The following is a 17,931-nucleotide window of genomic DNA, read 5'->3' on the forward strand; positions in this document are numbered from 1 at the left end:
CTGTAGGAGAGTTGGCATCCTGGAGATCCTGGCAGAGCCTGCAGAGCTCAGAACCCGCTGGTACCAGGCTGTGACTGTCCCCGTGCCCAGGGTGCACGGGGTACAGAGTAGGATCATAAACCCAAGGAATGGTTTAGGTTGGAAGGGACCTTGAAGCCCATCCAGTGCCACCCTTGCCATGGGTAGGGACACCTCCCACTGCCCCAGGGTGCTCCAAGCCCTGCCCAACCCAGCCTTGGGCACTGCCAAGGGATGGGGCAGCCACAGCTGCTCTGGGCACCCTGTGCCAGGGCCTCCCCTCCCTCACAGGGAAGAATTTCCTCCTAATATTTAACCTAAGTCTCTCCTCTCTGAAGATTAAAACCACCTCCCTGTCCTATCACTCTCTGCCCATTTAAAAAGGTCACTCTCCCTCTTTTTTATAAGCCTTTAGGTACTGAGAAGCCATAGTGCTCATAGGGCTGGTCCCAGTCTGGTTCCCAGACTCACATAGGGAACATGAACATGAAAACCACCACACAAACACTACAAACCAGGGAGTTTGTAGTGACCAAGCTCCTGGCACAAATCCTCCCTCACCTGGGAGCTGATTTCTCCTCAGTTGCGAGCAGGAACTGAGTTGCTGACTCAACCAGCAGCATTTGGGTGAGACAGAGCTGTGCCAGAAAAATCCATGGTGAGGAAGGGACCAGCCTGGAGAAAGGCTGAACCCCGGCATATCCCTGCGGGGAGGTTTCCACTGCCCTTCAGTCACAGGCTTTGCCATGAGGCACACCCCGGTGTGGCTGAATGCAGCGCGCTGGACACGATACTCGGTGCATTTCCTGCACGGATCATCCTCCGAGCCCCGCGCTCCTGAGCCCGCGGGAGCTGGGGGACCCCCCCTCCCCGGCCCCAAACCTGCTCCTGTTCCTCCATTCCCCCTGTACCCGTCTCCCGATGCCCCCCGCCCTGCCGCTGTCCCAGTGTCGCGGTGTCCCACTGTCCCGCTGTCCCAATGTCCCGGTGCAGTACCGGCAGCCGGCGGCCGAGGGCTCCCGAGCCGCGCTCAGCTCCCGGCGCCCCCGAGCTCCCGGTACTGGCGGGGGAAGCGGCTCACGGTAAAACCCCGGCCCGGAGCATCCAGCCAAACCCGCGGCGCCCGCAGCCACCAGCCCCTTGCCCAGCACGGCCGCTGCCCCGGGGCCATCCAGCGCCCCGTGGCTCCCCCGGGGAGGGATCTGCTGCTCGGTCCTGAGGGACAAAGCCTGAGAAGCACCCGCGGCTGCCGCCGGGCCGCTCCCCAGCACCCGCTGCAGCTCCGGCTGCACCACAGCGCGCAGGGATGCTCCAAGGGATGCCCCGGAGATCCACACACCGAAATCTCAGCATCCCCTCCTGCCCCTGAATACGTGCCCCGGGCTGATGGATGCCTCATGTCCCAGGCCAGACATGGAGACGGATCCTCCCCGCTGTGCGGGCGAGTTTTAACCCCACAGACACACAGAACCCAAAGCGGCTCCTGCTCCCCGCCCAGGAGACATCTCTAGCCCAGCCTCTTCCAAGGCAAACCCGAAACTGTCGAATTTTGCACATCCTTTGAGCCTTTCCCAGCCCTTCCCGTGGCTCCTCACACCGAATGCATTGGCAGTGTGGGACAATTTCACCAAACATTTCCCGATGGGAGAGGCCAAAGCCCGGCCTAGCCCTGCCCGGACACAGCCGCTGCCCGATCCCCGCGTCTCCTCCGCCCTCCCATCCCCACGTAATTCATCCCCCCGCCCCTCCCCGGGCTGGGGGTCACGCAGCAGGGAGAGCCCCGCTGTGTATTGCATCCCAATTTGCCATGCATTTCCACACCATTTGCTTCCTTTTCTTTTTCCTGCACTGGGAAGCTGCTCGCTGCCCAGGGGTCCCAACCACTCCGGGATGGGAACATAACAACAAACATTCAAGGACACGTATTTATTTATGGCACACGGCGTGTGGGGACGCTGCTGCCTCCCCAAAGGCCTGGCCTGGGGGTGGCCCGTGCCCCTCTGACTCCGCACAGGGCCACAGGACCCCGACCCGGCGCGCTCCGGGGCCGCCCCATCCTGGAAGGGCACAGCTCCGCTGGCGGCTGCAGTAGCCAAATGAGATGCAGGTCTCGGTGCTTTGATTGGCTGATGCCTTGGCAAAAACAGCCACCATTTGCCCACAGCAAACATGGCCACCATGGCCCGGCTGTTCCAGGGCTGGCCCCGGCCTCCCCCTCTGAAGTCAAGGGCATCCCACACCTCCTCAGGCAGCCCTGCCACCGGCACGGGGGTCCCGCGGCGCTGGGGCACCCCTGCAATGCACCTGCTTTGGGGGGTCCAGCCCCAAAACAGAGGCCAGGGGCCCTGTGGGAACAGCCACGGCCTTGACCCCCACCCTGCACCTGCCAGGCCAGGGCTCCTTCCTCCGCAAGCCCCCGAAAGCGGCCACGTTCCTCTCTCAGCCCGACAGGATGGGCAGAAAGCACAGAGCCCAGAGCAGCTCAGGGGTGAGCACAACTAACCCCTGGGTACAGAACACGGATTGCCAGTCCAGGGAGCAGCAGGGCCCTTCTCCCCTCAACAGGCAAAGAGGACTCGGTTCCCCATCCCTTCCTTCGACATCAAACCCCCACTTCAGCCTGACAGCCCCGCTGCAGACATAACACAGGACGCACAGCATTCCTGGGATGCCTGGGGTACTTGGGAAAAGCTACAAAATCATGTTCCATCAGATTAGTTCAGGGGTCTGACTCTCATTTTTTAAGATGATGATGGTTTTCATGGTGATTGGTGAATTTATTGGCCCCACTGTCACTCTGCTTGCTGGGAGCGTGGGGCCTAGTTATTGAGCGTGTGTTCCTGAGTTTCTCCAGAAAGGCGAAATCCCTTGGGAATGGGAAATACTGAATTCCTCCAAAAGGCACTCACAGGTGGAGCCACAGCATTGGCAGCAGGAGGGGGGCATCTTGTCCTACCCCAGCCAGCAGCCCCAGCTGGGGCAGCCCCTGCAGCGGCTCCCACCAGCAATGCCCAGGGAAGCTCCTGGGCTGGGGTGGTCTCCTCTGGCTGACCAAGCCAACACAGCACATCCCAGAAGCCCTGGATAAAAAATTTTACCTCCCAGGGGTAAAAAGCATGGAGCCCACAGCAGCCCAGGGACTGCCCAGTTTTTAGTAAACCCCTGGGAGGAAAAAGGAGATTTCCAGCCCAGGGAGCAGCACAGTCCTTTTTGCCCTCAGCAGGAACAGGACATGGCATGGGGGCTGAGCAGCATGAGAGCTCATTCAGAGTCTCCACAAGGGACCAGGGACAATGCTGGTGGCACAGCCCCACGAACGCTGTGGTCCCTAAATGTCAAGGGCTGCTCCCACTCCCAGCCCCTCGCCTGCTCAGCAGGGAGCAGATGGAGCCTCTCCACTCACACGGCCTTCCCTTGGCCCCAGGAAGGAAGGGAACAGCGACCCTAGCCCTGCATCCCCCAAATCAGGGCTCATCCCCAACAGGGTTCCTCTCTCAGAGCGGAATCCCTGCAGCCAGGAGAGCCCCACGGCTGCTCACCCCGTGCTGATGCCGGGGTGTCTGTGCCCGGCTCAGGCACGCAGCCGTGGGAGGTCACACAGGGCTCTTTCCAAACCTAGGAGGTGTCGCACACAAAGAGCCGAGCTGGCAGAAGGTAAATGAACTCAAACAAAAAGTGCGGCGCTGTGTTACGATTCTGTGTCACCTTCGGCTAAAAAAAATGCTCCTACAGCTCTTCTCATCGGCGAACGGCCACGGTAATTGTCAAAGAAAACAATGAAAGGTGACAGCGCCCGAGCCAGGACAACCCCCTGGCATCGACCCAGCTCTCCAGCACATCCACATCCCGCAGCGCCCGAGCCAGCCCCGCTCCCTGACAAAGCGTCCAGTTTCCCATTCTCTCTGTAGAGGGTCCCCCGCGGTGACATTCCCCCCGCAGCGGGGACAGCCCAACGCACCCGCTGCAGCTCCAAACGCTTTTCTAAACCCCGCATCGCTAAACCCGGCACCGCTAAACCCGGCACCGCTGAACGCGGCATCGCTTACCGGAGACGGCAGCGCCCGGGGTGCGGGCGAGGCCCCACGCAGGACACCCCATGGCCCGTCCGGCTCCTGCTCAGTCCCTGCACGCCGCGGGCACCCAGGCGCCGGGGCGACGGCAATTCATATCCCTGCGGCTCCCGCACGGCTAACGGCAGGCTCCGGGCCCGCGGAGAAGAACTCCCTGAGGTGCTGACTCATCTTCTTCCATGCCTGTAAAGCACCATATTTCATCCTTCCACGCCCACAGCGCACAACCGCCGTGCAGCAGCTCCTCACGCCGCCCTGCACGCCCCGGTGCGTGCGGTGCCGGCGCGCTCGGAGCCGCCGCACCCCCGGTAGTGCGGCTCGGGAGGGATCGTGGGCCGGGCGGTACCGAGATGCGAGTCGGCACCGCGCGAGGGTCACCCGGTCCACCCCCCCGGGAAATCTTTTATTCTGTTATAATCAACTATTTTAGAACTAAAACGTGCCGGTGCTGCTGCCGCCTGTTCCGGCCCGGCGGGGACCGGCGGGGACCGGCGCTGGCTGCCCCCAGCCCAGGGTGCTTTGTCCCCAGGTGGGACTCCGGGAGGGGCACTCGGAGCGCGGGTCCTCGCAGCAGGAACCCCTGGCGGGGTCGGAGCGGGGGGATCCCCGCGGGGCCGGCCGGGGAAGCCCCCTGCGCTGTCCGGGGAAACAAAGCCCCGGCCGGGCCACCCCATTGTCCCCGCTCCGGCCGGGCAGCGGCCGCCCCCGCGCGGGAGGAAGAGGAGGGGTCGCACACAGACAATGCCTCCCCCCACCCCCCACGCCGGATCGCCCCGCCCCCTGCTCCCCATTGGCCGGCGGGGAATTTGGGGACCCCCACCCCGCCCCTCCGCCGTATTGTGCCGGGGGGCGCGCGTGGATCTGGGGGGGTCGGAGCGCGCGCGGCCGCCGTCGGGGGCGCGCCCGGGGGCTCCCCTTGTGTGCGAGTGCGCGGGGGTGTGCGCGGGGCCGGGGCCATGGAGGAGCTGAGCAGCGTGGGAGAGCAGGTCTTCGCCGCCGAGTGCATCCTCAGCAAGCGGCTCCGCAAGGTGGGACCCGCGCCCCCCCGCACCCCCCGCCCCGCACCCCCGCCCCCGCTAACGCGCCTCTCCCGTCTCTCTCCGCAGGGCAAGCTGGAGTACCTGGTCAAGTGGCGAGGCTGGTCCTCCAAGTGAGCGGGGCGGTGCGGGGCGGGGTGCGCGGATCGCGGAACCATGCGGTGCGGAGCGGGGTGCGGTGCGGGGCGCGGGTACCGCCTGCCCGGCCGCTTTTGTTTGGGTCGTGCTGCTCCTTTTGTTTACAAATAAGCGCGGCCGCGGCCGGGCCCTCCCCGCCACCGCGTGGGGCTCCGCTTCCCCCCGGCCCTGTCCAACCCCCCCGGAGGCGCCGCACCCCCGGCTGTGCCGGGCCCGCGCCCCTCGCCCGCTCTGCCGAACCCGGAGCTCCCCCGGGATGCGCGGGGCTCGCCTCGCCCCGCGGCGCCGTGGCCGCCCCCTTCCCGATCTCCCTCCCCCGGCCCCTCTCCCTGCCCGCCCCCCGCCTGCGCCGGCCCCGGTCCGGGCATGCCCCGGTCCGTGCCAGCCCCGGGCGGCCCTGGGGGAAGCCCCCGGTGCCGGAGCGGCGGGGGGCGCCGGCCCCTGCTCTCACCCAGTCCGTGTCCTCTGTTGCAGGCACAACAGCTGGGAGCCTGAGGAGAACATCCTGGACCCCCGGCTGCTCCTGGCGTTCCAAAAGAAGTGAGCAAACTCTAAATATTTCTGAGCAAACTGTAAACTCAATTAACTTCTAATTGGCTGCACGTGTGGTGGAAGTTGTTGGCAACAGCAGCCCGGAGCCGGCGGGGCCCTTTGTGGCCAGGCCCTTTTGTTTGTCCCCGAGTCACCGTCCAGGGCTACCTGGAACGGCTGTGCCCGGGCTGGGCACACAGCGCGGGTCTGCGGCCCAGCCGTGCCCCGGGTGCACCGGGGGAATGCAGCAGTGCCTGGCACAGACCTGGGGCTCCCGGTGCCCCTCCAGGCCCAGGGACCTCGGCTGTGCTGGGGGGAGGCCGCAGACCCCTGGGGGAGGGATGGTGCCTGGGCTTGTGAGACATTAAAGCAAACCTGTGGAGGGCGAAGCTCTGGGAGGGTGAGGGAAATTATATCTGGCAGAAAATCGTAGAGACCCGTTTGGATTAGGAGGGATCTTAAGGCTCTTCCCCATTATTTCTACTATCCCAGGTTGCTCCAAGTCCTGTCCAGCTTGGCCTCAGACATTACCATGGATGGGGCAGCCTGTGCCAGGCCTCACCACCCTCACAGGGAAGAATTTCTTCTTAATACCCCATCTAACCCTGCCCTCAGTCAGCTAGAAGCCATTCCCTGTGTCCTGTTATTCCAGGCCTTTGTCCAAAGTCCCTCTCCAGCTCTCTGGGAGCCTCCTTTAGTCCTGGAAGATGCTCTGGAGTCTCCCTAGAGCCTTCTCCAGGCTGAACAACCTGGATGGCAGAACAAAATGGTGTCAGTGCTCTGCCAGGTCCGTGGCTCCTGCCGGAGCCAGGCTGAGAACAGCAATCCTTCCACAGCCCAGGAATCACTCACGGAGCAGAGAGGGAGCCAGCTGGCTGTGGCAGACACAGTGCTGCCAAGTATTTTGACTCCATAATAATAAAAATCATTAAAGTTTATAATAGGAGTCGATTATAACTGGTTTCTGGATCCACTTTTTCTAGACTAGGATCTGGTGTTGAGTGCAGACAGGACTGAATCTGCTGGATGTGTTACATCTAAACACCATCCCATTTAAACAGAACTAGGAAATGACAGTGACCTGAACCACCCCTGCACCCCAGCCTGGGCCACCATGGCCACACCAGGTGAGGTGGAGGGAGCCCAGCAAAGGAGGGACTCACTGAGCTTCCAGGGAATGCCTCTGCTTTTCCCATGGAAGCTGAGCACAGCAGGAGCATAACCAAAGCAAGGCTTAGCAGGGCTGGGGGCAGATCCTTCCCTCTGCCTGATCCCCTTATACCAGAAAAACAGCAAATCTCACCAGGAACTGGAAAGGCACAGGTTTAGGATGGGTGACACCATCAGCGGTGATCCATCACAGACTGCTGGAAGCTGCAGAGATGTTGCTGATGCAGACAAGGATGCTCTCTGGTCACCACCTGCCTGCCTCAGTTCCCCCAGATGTTTTTTGCTTCCCCATAAACATTGTCTCTAATCCTTGTTTTCCCCAGGGAACACGAAAAAGAAGTGCAGAATCGGAAGAGGGGCAAGCGGCCGCGGGGCAGGCCCAGGAAGAACGTGGTGAGTGCCAGCAGTGGCTGCGGCAGCGCCGGAGGGGCTCTGGCGTTGGAGGGCACAGGGGGTGGGGGTGGCCTCGAGCACACAACTCATCCCATCAGCTGATGGGTCCCTGGAGATCAGCTGCAGAGAGAGACCCTGTGCGTGTCTGAGGCCCCTGGCCACACTGCCCTGGGGGTTTGTAATGCCCATAACCATTCCTTGGTCTTTGCTCTTAACTCTCCCTGTCTCTGTTGCTTTGCAGGAACCAGAGATGCCTGCAAAAACTAAGTCAAGTAGCTCCTCTTCCTCCACATCCTCCTCCTCCTCCTCCTCCGAGGAAGAGGATGAAAGTGATCTGGAAGCAAAGAGAGGTCCCCGCAGCAGAGAGACGCACCCAGTGCCGCAGAAGAAAGCTCAGATCCTGGTGGCCAAGCCCGACATGAAAGACGCTTCCAGGAAGAAGCGTGGGCGGAAACCTCTTCCCCCAGAGCAGAAGGCGGCTCGAAGGACCGTGAACCTGACAAAGGTGCTGAAAACGTCCCGGAAGGAGGTGGCAGGCGGTGCCAAGCTGGTGGGGAAGCTGCAGCCCCAGCAGGGCTCAGGCATGGCTATGCTGAAGGACACGCCGGGCACTTTGGCTGGGCTCAGCTCAGGGGGGTCATCAGTGGAAAACCTGCCCAACATGATGAAGAGCGGCGCGGCCAGCCCCAGCCAGGCCATCAGCTGGCAGAGCTCCATCGTGCACTACATGAACAGGATGTCCCAAAGCCAGACTGCAGCCGAGAGCTCGGCCCTGGGCAGGCTGGCGCTGAAGGCACAGGCAGCCAGTAAGGGCAGCTTAGGGCTGGACTTGAAAATGAGGAGCCAGAAAGGCTCTGGGGAGCTGGGGCTGAACCTGCAGGGACCCAAAACTGCAAAGGCTTCCAGCAGCAGCGCCGGAGGGGACCAGAAATCGGGGTTTGCTGCCGGAGGCCAAATGCTGCCCAATGGCAGCAAGACACCATCGAGCTCGTCCGGGGCCAGCTCCCAGCCAGCCTCCAGCCAGGAGCTGAACCTCCAGGCTCTGAACCTGCAGAGTGTCAAAAACGGGCCAAGTGTGGCCAGCGGGAGCAGCCTCCCCCGGCACCTCTGCGGCTCCCTGGCCAAGGGCTCTGCCGGTGGCGCGGCCGGCGTGGGCGCCAAGGGTGGCACGGCAGGGGCCGGGCTGAACTCTGCCGGTGCCCTCCCAGGGGGGGACGGTGGCAAGAGCAAGAAGCCATCACAGCGGGCAGGTGACAGGGACTCTGCCAAAGGGGGCTCAGCTGGCGCCCAAGAGGGACGTGCGGCCACGGAGAGCCGCAAAACCTCCGCCCTGTCCGAAGTGAGCACAGGCGAGGACACCAGCTCGGATTCGGACCGAGATTCCGCTTCCCTCCCAGGTGTGGGTCAGAACATGTCAGTGTCCATCCAGACCAACCAGGACTGGAAGCCCACCCGCAGCCTGATTGAGCATGTCTTTGTCACCGATGTCACCGCTAACCTGATCACAGTGACGGTCAAGGAGTCCCCCACCAGCGTCGGGTTTTTCAACCTGCGGCAATACTGAGCCCAGGGGCATAAAAGAAGGGAGAGGGTCCTTCAGCCTCACCCTCACCTTTGCCCAGCTCCTCCATCAGGTTTTTTTTCTTCAAGCAAATCCAGAGCCCTCGTGAGACCTGCTGGAACTCGTGCCTGGAAAGGCTGGACAAACAACTCAGTGAAACCTGCTTCAAACTGCCGGCGGGTCCTGGATTTCCTCCCTGGCTTCTCTCTGTCCTCTTCTGGAGCCCTGTGTGGGGGTGCTCGATGCCATTCTCTGGGAGCAGGGACACCGGTGCTGCCAGGGCTGTCAGGCTGGCCAGTTTTGAGCCAGGCTTCACTGCACGCAGGTCTCTCTGCTTTGCAGCAGCAGATGCCAAGGTCTGCAGCTCAGTGGCCACGGGAGGTGTGGAGCTGCCATGGGACTGTCTTACCCCTGGGAGAGGACTGGGACATTCTCCTCTGGGCTTCCTGTGGATCTGTCTATGAGCCATGGGGAACTGCAAGTCAATCCAAATGAGGCAGCTGCTGCTCCCAGCCCTCGAGGCTGTGGGGGGCAGCTGCATTCGGGGGTTTTTCAGGGTATGCTCAGCCCAGCCACCCCCCTGGGCAAGGTCATTTCCAATGATGGGAAACCCACAACGTTTATGTTGGGGTTTCCAGCTGATAGGGAAATATTGTTTACATTTTTTCTTAAGGATTTTTTTTTTCATGAGGGAGGGAAATAATCCCAGTCTAAGACAGGTTAAGTCCTGGGTGCCACAAACAGAACAGGTGGCAGAGGTGCTGTTTTTTTTGGAGGGTGTCACCTTTCTGCTGGAGGGAAGTCCTGCCTTGAGAGCCAGCAAGATCCACCAGCTTCTCTGCAGTGACTTGGACAGAAATTCCACTTCCAGAGGAATTTCTGGGCTGCCCAGGGAGGCCTCACACCACTCCTCTGCCTCATCCTGGCATTGCCAGCATCTCCACCTCCTGCTCAGCAGCTTCCAGGCACTCCTAGGGACTGAGCTGGGGAATATTTTTTAAGCCTTGCAGAACGTGTGAACCCTTCCAGCAGCAGGTAGGTTCATGCTGGGACTGCCAGGACACCCAGGACTGCTGCTCCCTGGGTGAGACTCGTACTGGTCATTCATGGTTTTCTCCAGAATTCTCAGAAGCTGGTCAAGGCCACCTGCATAGGTGGTCTGGAGTGGTGGGAAAGGAAGGGACAGGAGAGGGAGAAGGGCTAAGGCCAGTGGGTACCTCAGAGCTGCTGTTCCCTGAGGAAGCAGAGAACCTGAGCAGCCGTTCACCTTCCCCTGGCCGTCCCAGCAGCTGGGGTGCTCCTTTTGGCCTGTATTTGCACCCAATAATGGCTTTTCCACTGCAGTGTTCTCCCTACTGCAGATTTCTCTTACAAGCCAAAATTAGCAGCAGTTCAGGCAGTTTAGTAGCGTTTGAGGTCATTTTAGCTCTGTTGGTGCTCAGTCCTTTTCTCGGAGGCGATGAGCAGCTGCCCACTGCCCTTGTGGTTCACACGTCCTCCACCTGACCAGCAGGGCACTGCTTAGGGGTGACTGACCTGGCACCAGGGTAGGCATTTCCCCGTGCCCCAGGCAGGGCCACTCAGCATCCTCACACACAGGAGTGTGGGTGCATGGACCAAACTGGGGGTACAGGGGCTTCTGGCCCCCGATGCAGCAGCCCCCCGTGGTCATGGCTGCTGCCCCTGGCTGCCAGTGGGGTCATTCTCATGTGATGCCAAAATGTCATAGTCTGTGCAGTTTGCCTTCTACTGTAACTTTGCCAAACGAGCTCCAGGGAGGCGCTGGCCAGCAGAAAGCAGTGCCCCAGGCACGGCCTGTGCTCGTGTGCTGGGGGCACGAGTGCTTCAGGAGAAGAATGAAGGAATCCGGGAGCGCGGCGGTGACGCTCCCACCCACACACCAAATGTTTGCTACTTGGCCTTTGCGAATCCAAACTGATCAACAATGTGCCTTTGGGACCGTGCCCATCTCAGCCGTGTCTGGGACACCGGTCCCTCGACAGGTTTGTGCCTATGCAAAGCAGGGTGGTCACAGGGTCCTGGGGACACGGTGACACCGATGGGGAGAGGTGTCCTGGTCCCCAGTGGGACACCCAGCTGTGGTGCAGAGCCCTGCTGAGCTGTGCCCCCACAGAGGGGGAGCTGGCCTGGCGGGGATGCTCTTGCCTGCAGCAATAGGATGTGTGGATTGGTTTCTCCAAGGGGGAGAAAAACATCTGGAGACACTCGGAGGAGTGCCAGCCCCAAAGGGCAGGGCAGGAGATGAGCTGTGGCAGCAGGGGAAGTGCTGGCTGCACAGCAGCTCGGAGCTGGCTGCTCCCTCCAGAGCCTGTCTCAGCTCCCAGGGGTTTCTCCATGCGGGGCCTGGCTCCTGCCTCCTGTTGGGCAAAGGGGAGATGTACCCAACATCCCAGGGCCAGGCAGGCCCCTCCATCACCCCCCTTCCCAGGCATGTCCCCTCCAGCAGCACAGGACTGCTGTCACCACTTGCTATCGTGCCTTTTGCTCACCAGCTGGTTCAGTTCCAAAGGTCTAACGATGGTGAAAATGATAGTCCAGGATCTTTTTTCTGGCCATCTCACCCTCCATTTTCTTCCTCAGCCCCTTTCTCACTTGGTGTTCTGGGATCTCTGCTCTCCCAGCAGCGCTGGGGGTGTTGAGTGCACGGTTCCCATCCCGTGAGTAATTCCAAGCCTGGAGCCTGTGGTGGACAGGGGTTGGAAGAGCCCTGGTTGGTGCAGACCCTGGTTAGGTACCATTAGGATTCAAGTTCTACCATTTTTTATTCCTTTTTTTTTTTTTTAGTTTGCTGCTATGGGTTGGCATGTTCAGCCGGGTGTCAGACAGGCAATTAAAGGTTTGTCACTTGTCATTTTCTAAGGGGTTTCCAATGTGGAAAGTCCTGCGGTATTTGTATAGTGAATGGATATTTTCCCCAGGCATAATCTGGTTAAGCATCCTTGTTATTTTCCATTGGACTGGAAGAGGTGGCCGATTCAGCCATCATCCTGAGAAACTGAGTCTATTTTTATATATATATTTTGTACCAAAAAAACCCAGGAGCACACGGAGGGATGGAGATAGCTCAGGGGTTTGGTTTGTGTTGAGTTTCTGAGCTGCGTGTGAAGGGCTCCAGAGCCGGAGAAAGGTTTTACTGACAGAAATTTGAGATAGGTGAAAACAAACAATTGTTCTTGTAACTTGTGCCAGTCACTGCTCTGATTTGTACGTTTTAATTAAAGAGAGAGCCAAATCGGTCCTGTATGACACTTGTAATTGCTTTAAACCACAGCTGTTTGTTTGCTTTTATTTTCTGAGAACAAAAGTCGGGGATGTTATTGCCCTGGGAAAGCCTGAGTGCTATGGGAGCAGGACCAGCTCCCCACGCAGCCCCCGGCCCCTCCCGGCCCCTCGCTCGGTTCCTTGTGCGGTTTTCCAGCGCTGCTGGACACTAACGCTAGTGTAGCCCCCCAGCTCTAGGCTGCTTTTAATTTATTTGCAGGAAAACACTAGGAAACGGTGACGTCGGGTGGGGGGTTTTGTACGACTATTCCAGACTTCTTTTTTAGCATATCAATAAATATTTTTTTAAACTTTTCAGCCTCGTGTGGTCACTGCTTCGGGAGAGCCCCCGTCCCCCTCCCTGCCCCCAGGGCCGCCCCCCTCTCCGCGGCACCGTGATCCCGGCCCGGGATCCGGCGCGGCCCTGGGCTGGGGATGTGCGAGGCTGGAACCGGAGCCGGGGAACCGGAGCGGGGAACCCCCCCGCCTCCGCTGCGGGGTCCGTGCCGCCCGCAGCCCATCCCGGCCCCGCCGCGGCTGCCCCTGCACCGCGCCCGGAGCTCCGGTGCCTCCGCCCGCACCTGCGGCACCGGGCCCGGGCCGGGCCGGCCTGCGGAGGGCGCTGCGCGGCCGCGGAGGGCGCGGGCGGCGGCCCCGGCGCTGCCGTCGGCGGGAGCCGAGCCCCGCGGGCCGAGCGCCCCCGGGCCGGCCCCAGCCCCGTGTGAACGCCCCCCCCGCCGGCCCGCGGAGAAAGGCGCCATTGTGCGGCCCTTCCTCCCGCTGCTGCCGGCGCTGGCAGCTCCCGCGGCGCGGGGTCCGCGCCCCACCCGCCCGAGCAGAAAAAGGAGGTTAATGAGGACACGGCTTCAAAACCCACCGAGCCCCCGGCCCCGCCCGTGCTGCCGGGCCGCGCTGGCACACAAAGGGCAGGGGCCGCCGCGCCCCGACCCGCTCCCACCGCCCGCCCCGTCGGAAGGGCGGAGCGCCGCGGGCCGGGCAGCGCCGGGCCCGGCCCCGGTGGCAGCCGCGGCCCCGGTGGCGTTCCTCGGACCGGAGCCGCTCACGGCGGCCGCCGCCCCCCAGGGCACCACGGGACCCCAGAGCGGCGACATCTCCGGCCGGGAGCCTCCGCCTCCCCCCAGCCCCGTCGGGTCCCGGACCCGCGCGGCCGCGGAAGGGGCTGCAGCGCCGCCCGCCCCGTCGGGGCCCCGCGCACACCCCGCGATGCTCCCCGGCACCCCAGGGCCACAAAGGGAAGCCAGACACGTTTCTATTTACAAAGTATATATTTAAACTGACATAAAAAGCAGGTCTCATATGGACATTCACGGCTGGCAGAAGACACGTAGTTAAGCTTCACTTCTGAGACTGAGATTTAGCCAAATCGCTTCTGTACAAGTCTTAGATTTAAATAACTCCACGCACACGCCCGCACACACACACACGCAGGGTACACGTCGCTATGTACAGACACACAGATACACCCACAGGTACGGTTTGCTCCGGACACACGGACACGGGGCTGGAGCGCAGCCCCGGCGGGGCGGGAGCGGCTCCGGGCTCTGCAAAGGGAGGGATGCTCCGGCCTTGGCGGCAGCAGCAGCACCAACAGCTCAACCCCTCCTCATCCTCCAACAACACCCGCGGCCCGTGTCAGCACCAGAAACAACAACTCAGCTCAGTACAAACCAAGTTAAAAATCTCAATTTTACAAAATATGTCTTAAAAAAAAAAAGAAAGAAAGAAAAACTGGGAACTGTCAGACACGATGGCTCCCAATCCAGCATCCTGCCAGGCACCTCAGGGGTCCCAAAAGAAGGGTGGGGAAGGGAACTGGGTAAGGTGAAGCTGCCGAAGGGCCCTGCAGCACAGATGCTCTGTGCCCAGCCCCTTCCCTCAGCCCATGTGAGCTCCCCGGGCCTTCAGGAGCTCAGGGACAAGGGGCCCTGGCTGAGTCCCAGCCCTCAGGCTCTGCTGGGCTTGTGCTTCCCATCCGACTGATGCCCAGAGCAGGGCGTGAGGACAGGGCCACCTGCTGCAGCTCTGCCGAGCCCAGCCCGGCCCGGGCTCCCTCCCCGTGCCGAGCTGGGGGGCAGCAGAGTGGGGACACCCCCAGCCAGCGGGGAAACTGCTGCACCTCGGCCAGAGCCCTGAGCCCCTCCCGACCCCAGCCAGGGAGGACTCCCAGCTCCAGATCCCAGCCCTGGGAGGAATCCCACAGTAAAATCCAGCACAAAATCCACCCGAGGTGGTGGGGCTGCTCCGCACAGGAATATTTCGCCTCTTGGCTATTGTTCAGCCAACATAAGGAAAGGGAAATATTTATTGTCTCTGAATGCATAAAGGTGACCCTGGGATTGGTCAGGGATGTGGATATTGCAAAACACTTTATCAGCAGTGTTCCAATAGTCTGAAGTAAACTGTGATTGGAAATAAAAGTAATAATAATCCACTTTCTGTAGCAAAATAAAGTAACTAAATATGGGCAGTGAGATGCTCCCTCCCCAACCTCTCTGGCATTTCAGGAATGTAAACAGAGGGGGGTTTTGTTGGGGTTTTTTGTTTTTAGTGGGTGGGGGAACAGAATCAAGCGACCAGACAAAATGAAAACAGATATACTCAGCTCAGTCCCATCTCCCACAACTGCTACGACAACTCTATTAAAGTGCATTTCAGTATCACCCCTCAGGAACCTTACACACACAAACTCCTCTCCTCCGCAAGAAAAGGGAATTCAAGTTAATACTCCAACACTTTTAGCCTTTTTATGGATTTCTGCTTTTCCCCGCCCCGACTTTGTAGCAACATGACTTTTTTTGTTAGACTGGAAACACCCCATCCCCGACAACACTGTGAATTCAAGTGCTCACGTCAACTGTCAAGGGCAACAGTTCTGGACACAGCACACTTGATTGTACAAGCAACACCTTAAATCACAATCAAGAAATCCGGGCACTTCACCCTCTGAGGGAGCAACACGTCCCCCTCCACCATCCATAGCATCATATGAAAAATAATAGATAAAAAAACCCAGCACATACGTAGCTATGAACACCGTTATGTACACGGCTCCTGCGGCAGATGCGTGAACTCGTTAGTTCTCAGTTTTATTGTCCTTTCTAGGAGCAACTGAGCAGTCACTGTTGTCTCCATTTAAATAAAACAACTCAGAGTTGAAATATATATATATAGATATATATATAAGCATTTTTTTTCTTAAATAACATATTTACATCTAATAGAAAATATAACTCTAGAGATAATCTTTCCAACAAAATGTAAGACGTGAAAAAAAAAACAAAACAAAACAAAAGAATGAGTTAATGAATTTAGGACAGTTTCTAAATTCTCTCCAGGACCAAAAACAAAAGGAAAAAAAAAATTTAAAAAAAGGAGCATAAAAAAAAAAAAGAAAAAAAGAGAGGCCCACCAAGCTCTACCAAGCTTTTGTCTGGATCTGACTGAAGAAAACCCCAGCACCACCTCCACCAAACTCATCGCTTCTCCTTAAAAAATCCTTGGTCCGTGCTGCTCTCCTTGATGGTGACGGTCAAAAAGTTAGAGGTCACATCAGTTACCACCACCTTCTCCAGGTTGTTGAGAGAGGGGCTCCAGGACTCCTCCTCGGGGTCCCCCAGGATCCTGGAGACGGGGATCCTGGCGATGAGGGAGGGCCGCCCCGCCGGGCCCCCCACGCCATCGCGGTACAGGCTGCCCATGGCCCCCGGGCTCACGGCGCCGTGCAGGAGCTTGGGCCCGCCGGGGTCCAGCCCCCCCTGCCCCTTGGGGTCCAGAAAGTCCGCACGGTGCTTGGCCAGGCGCGGGGGGAAGGACTCGGCCCCCGCCTCGGCGCGGTTGGGGCCGGGCAGGGCGCCGGGCAGGTCGGGCTCCTGCCGCCGGGCCAGCTGGATCACGCTGTGTCCCGAGCCAAACTTGGCCGCCCCCGCCGCCTCCTCCATCTTCCTGGCCTTCAGGTAGTCCCCCACCTTGTCCCCCGGGTCCCCCAGTTTCCTCTTGGAGGCGTCCAGAGTTTCTGCAAGGTCCTTGTAAAGCTCCTTCCTGGGCTTCGGGCCCCTCTTTTTGGGGGTCTCCCCGGGTTTCTCTTCCACGCGGATCACCCGGTCCCGGATGCCGTCTGCCTTGGGGGTGCTGCTGCTGGAGCTGCCCTGGGGGGCCAGGGCTATGTTTCTCAGTCCTTCCCTAGCCCGGGACGTGGAGCCCAGCTCCTGGGGGGACCTGCCAGGATACGGCACCCGGATCCCCCTGGAAGAGTCACTGCGGAATTCATAGGTTTTGGCTTTGGCTTTTGCCTGGGCCTGCAAAGAAGATAAATCACCCGGTGACTTTATTATCCTGCCATCCGGCTGTGTAATTGCGACTTACAAGAGGCCACCTCTGAGGGGAGCATCCTCCGAGGGGCCGGGGAGGGACCCCTGCTCTGGCACGCAGCCCTCGTGCGCGGGCTCTGGCCTCCTTACCTTTAGCAGGAAGGTTTTGGGCTTGGGGCCTCGCTTTTTGGGCCCATAAAGCTCCATTTCTCGCTCCCTAGAGGTGTCAAAAGAACCAAAGCTTCAATTCAGCATAGCTACAAGACAGCAACATATTTACAAGCACAACTGCTACAGCTAGTAAAGGCCTTGTACCTCTCCTCGAAGGCTGCGAGCAGCCGGGCATCCAGGATGTTCTCCTCAGGTTCCCAAGTGCTGTACCTGAGGGGAGGGCGGGATGGAGAGAGGGAACAGAGTAAGGAGCCAGGAAGGAACAAGATAAATGAAATTAAAAATAGGGCCATAAAGGTTCCCGTTCTGGCACAAAGGGGGAGCAGGGGGTGCAGCCAGCATCCCCCGGCCCCTGCTGCAGCCCCCCGGGCGACTTACTTCTGCGACCAGCCCTTCCATTTGACCAGATATTCCATGCGGCCCTGCGGATGGGAAGCGAGCAAAATAAATATGCCTGGAGCTCAAACCGCGACAAACCGCGACAAACCGCGACAAACCGCGACAAACCGCCCCGCAACAAAGGTCCCCCCGCAACGCCCCGCGCAGGCAGCGGAACACGGGCCGGGGGGGCGGCGGGGCGGATGCAACAATGAAAAATAACGCGGATTTCACACACACCCCCCCCAGGCGCGGATTTAACACCGCCCCCCCCAGCGCGGGGCGCGGAGGGCGGGAGCGGCGGAGCGGAGCCCGCCCCGCGGCGGGGGGAGGCAGAGCCGCCCCCAGCGGGCCGGGGCCGGGGCGCGGGGGGCCGGGGGCGCGGCGGGGGCCCGGCGGGGGGCACCTACTTTGCGGATGCGGCGCTTGAGCAGGGCCTCGGCCGCGAAGACGCGCTCCCCGACGGCCGAGAGCTCCATGTTTACGCGGCCGCTCGCAGCGCAGGGGCGGCCCCGGCGCAGCCCAGACCATAATACTCCGCCCGCTGACGTCACCGCGCCCCCCCCGCGCGCGCCGCGCCGGAGCCGGGTGGAATATTCCGCGCGCGCCGCATTGGCCGCGCCGGGCCCCGCCCACCGACGTGCGCCGCGTCCCGATGGGCCGGGGCGGGGCCTCGCGCCGCGCCCACCGCCACGCCCACCGGCCACGCCCCCCGCCCGGCCACGCCCCGCTCGCCGGGACGGCCCCGGGAGGGCGGGAGGGGGCGCGGAGCACAAAGGGGGCCCGCGGAGCGGGGAGGGGGCGGGATGGGGTTCGGCAGCCCCGGGCACGGGCCGGGGGGTGCCGCGACACCC

At 60.8% G+C, this 17,931-nt stretch overlaps 3 protein-coding genes across 12 annotated transcripts in view; 1 reads left to right on the forward strand and 2 right to left on the reverse strand.

Annotated features, from left to right (window-relative positions):
* Window positions 1-5,847, reverse strand: part of RBFOX3 (RNA binding fox-1 homolog 3) — a 129,464-nt gene extending 123,617 nt beyond the window's left edge. For 4 of the 8 annotated variants that reach the window (XM_063410020.1, XM_063410019.1, XM_063410017.1 and 1 more), the window contains exons 1-2: window positions 5,210-5,347; window positions 4,065-4,271 (exon numbers count right to left, since the gene is read on the reverse strand). The gene's annotated coding sequence lies outside the window, so the exon portion shown is untranslated. Of the gene's footprint in view, window positions 1-4,064; window positions 4,272-5,209; window positions 5,353-5,714 lie in introns of those variants that run through there. The other 4 variants (XM_063410021.1, XM_063410013.1, XM_063410011.1 and 1 more) reach the window with 3 other exon arrangements.
* CBX2 (chromobox 2) lies at window positions 4,938-12,487 on the forward strand. 2 transcript variants are annotated; one of them, XM_063410004.1, is made up of 5 exons: window positions 4,938-5,116; window positions 5,195-5,238; window positions 5,738-5,803; window positions 7,288-7,357; window positions 7,599-12,487. In XM_063410004.1, exons 1-5 carry the CDS (start codon window positions 5,045-5,047, stop codon window positions 8,919-8,921), a joined length of 1,575 nt encoding a protein of 524 aa, XP_063266074.1. In that variant the 5' UTR covers window positions 4,938-5,044; the 3' UTR covers window positions 8,922-12,487. The 2 variants fall into 2 exon arrangements, with proteins under 2 accessions (XP_063266074.1, XP_063266073.1); XM_063410003.1 differs by lacking the exons at window positions 4,938-5,116; window positions 5,195-5,238 and having other exon boundaries at window positions 5,510-5,803.
* Window positions 12,488-13,926: 1,439 nt separating this feature from the next.
* Window positions 13,927-17,644, reverse strand: CBX8 (chromobox 8). 2 transcript variants are annotated; one of them, XM_063408912.1, is made up of 5 exons: window positions 17,488-17,644; window positions 17,078-17,121; window positions 16,844-16,909; window positions 16,679-16,769; window positions 13,927-16,516 (listed from the first exon to the last, which is right to left on the reverse strand). In XM_063408912.1, exons 1-5 carry the CDS (start codon window positions 17,554-17,556, stop codon window positions 15,695-15,697), a joined length of 1,092 nt encoding a protein of 363 aa, XP_063264982.1. In that variant the 5' UTR covers window positions 17,557-17,644; the 3' UTR covers window positions 13,927-15,694. The 2 variants fall into 2 exon arrangements, with proteins under 2 accessions (XP_063264982.1, XP_063264983.1); XM_063408913.1 differs by having other exon boundaries at window positions 16,679-16,745; window positions 17,488-17,643.
* Window positions 17,645-17,931: the final 287 nt, after the last annotated feature.

Source organism: Prinia subflava, chromosome 12 (genome assembly GCF_021018805.1).
Source record: "Prinia subflava isolate CZ2003 ecotype Zambia chromosome 12, Cam_Psub_1.2, whole genome shotgun sequence".
In the NCBI taxonomy this organism is placed as follows: domain Eukaryota; kingdom Metazoa; phylum Chordata; class Aves; order Passeriformes; family Cisticolidae; genus Prinia; species Prinia subflava.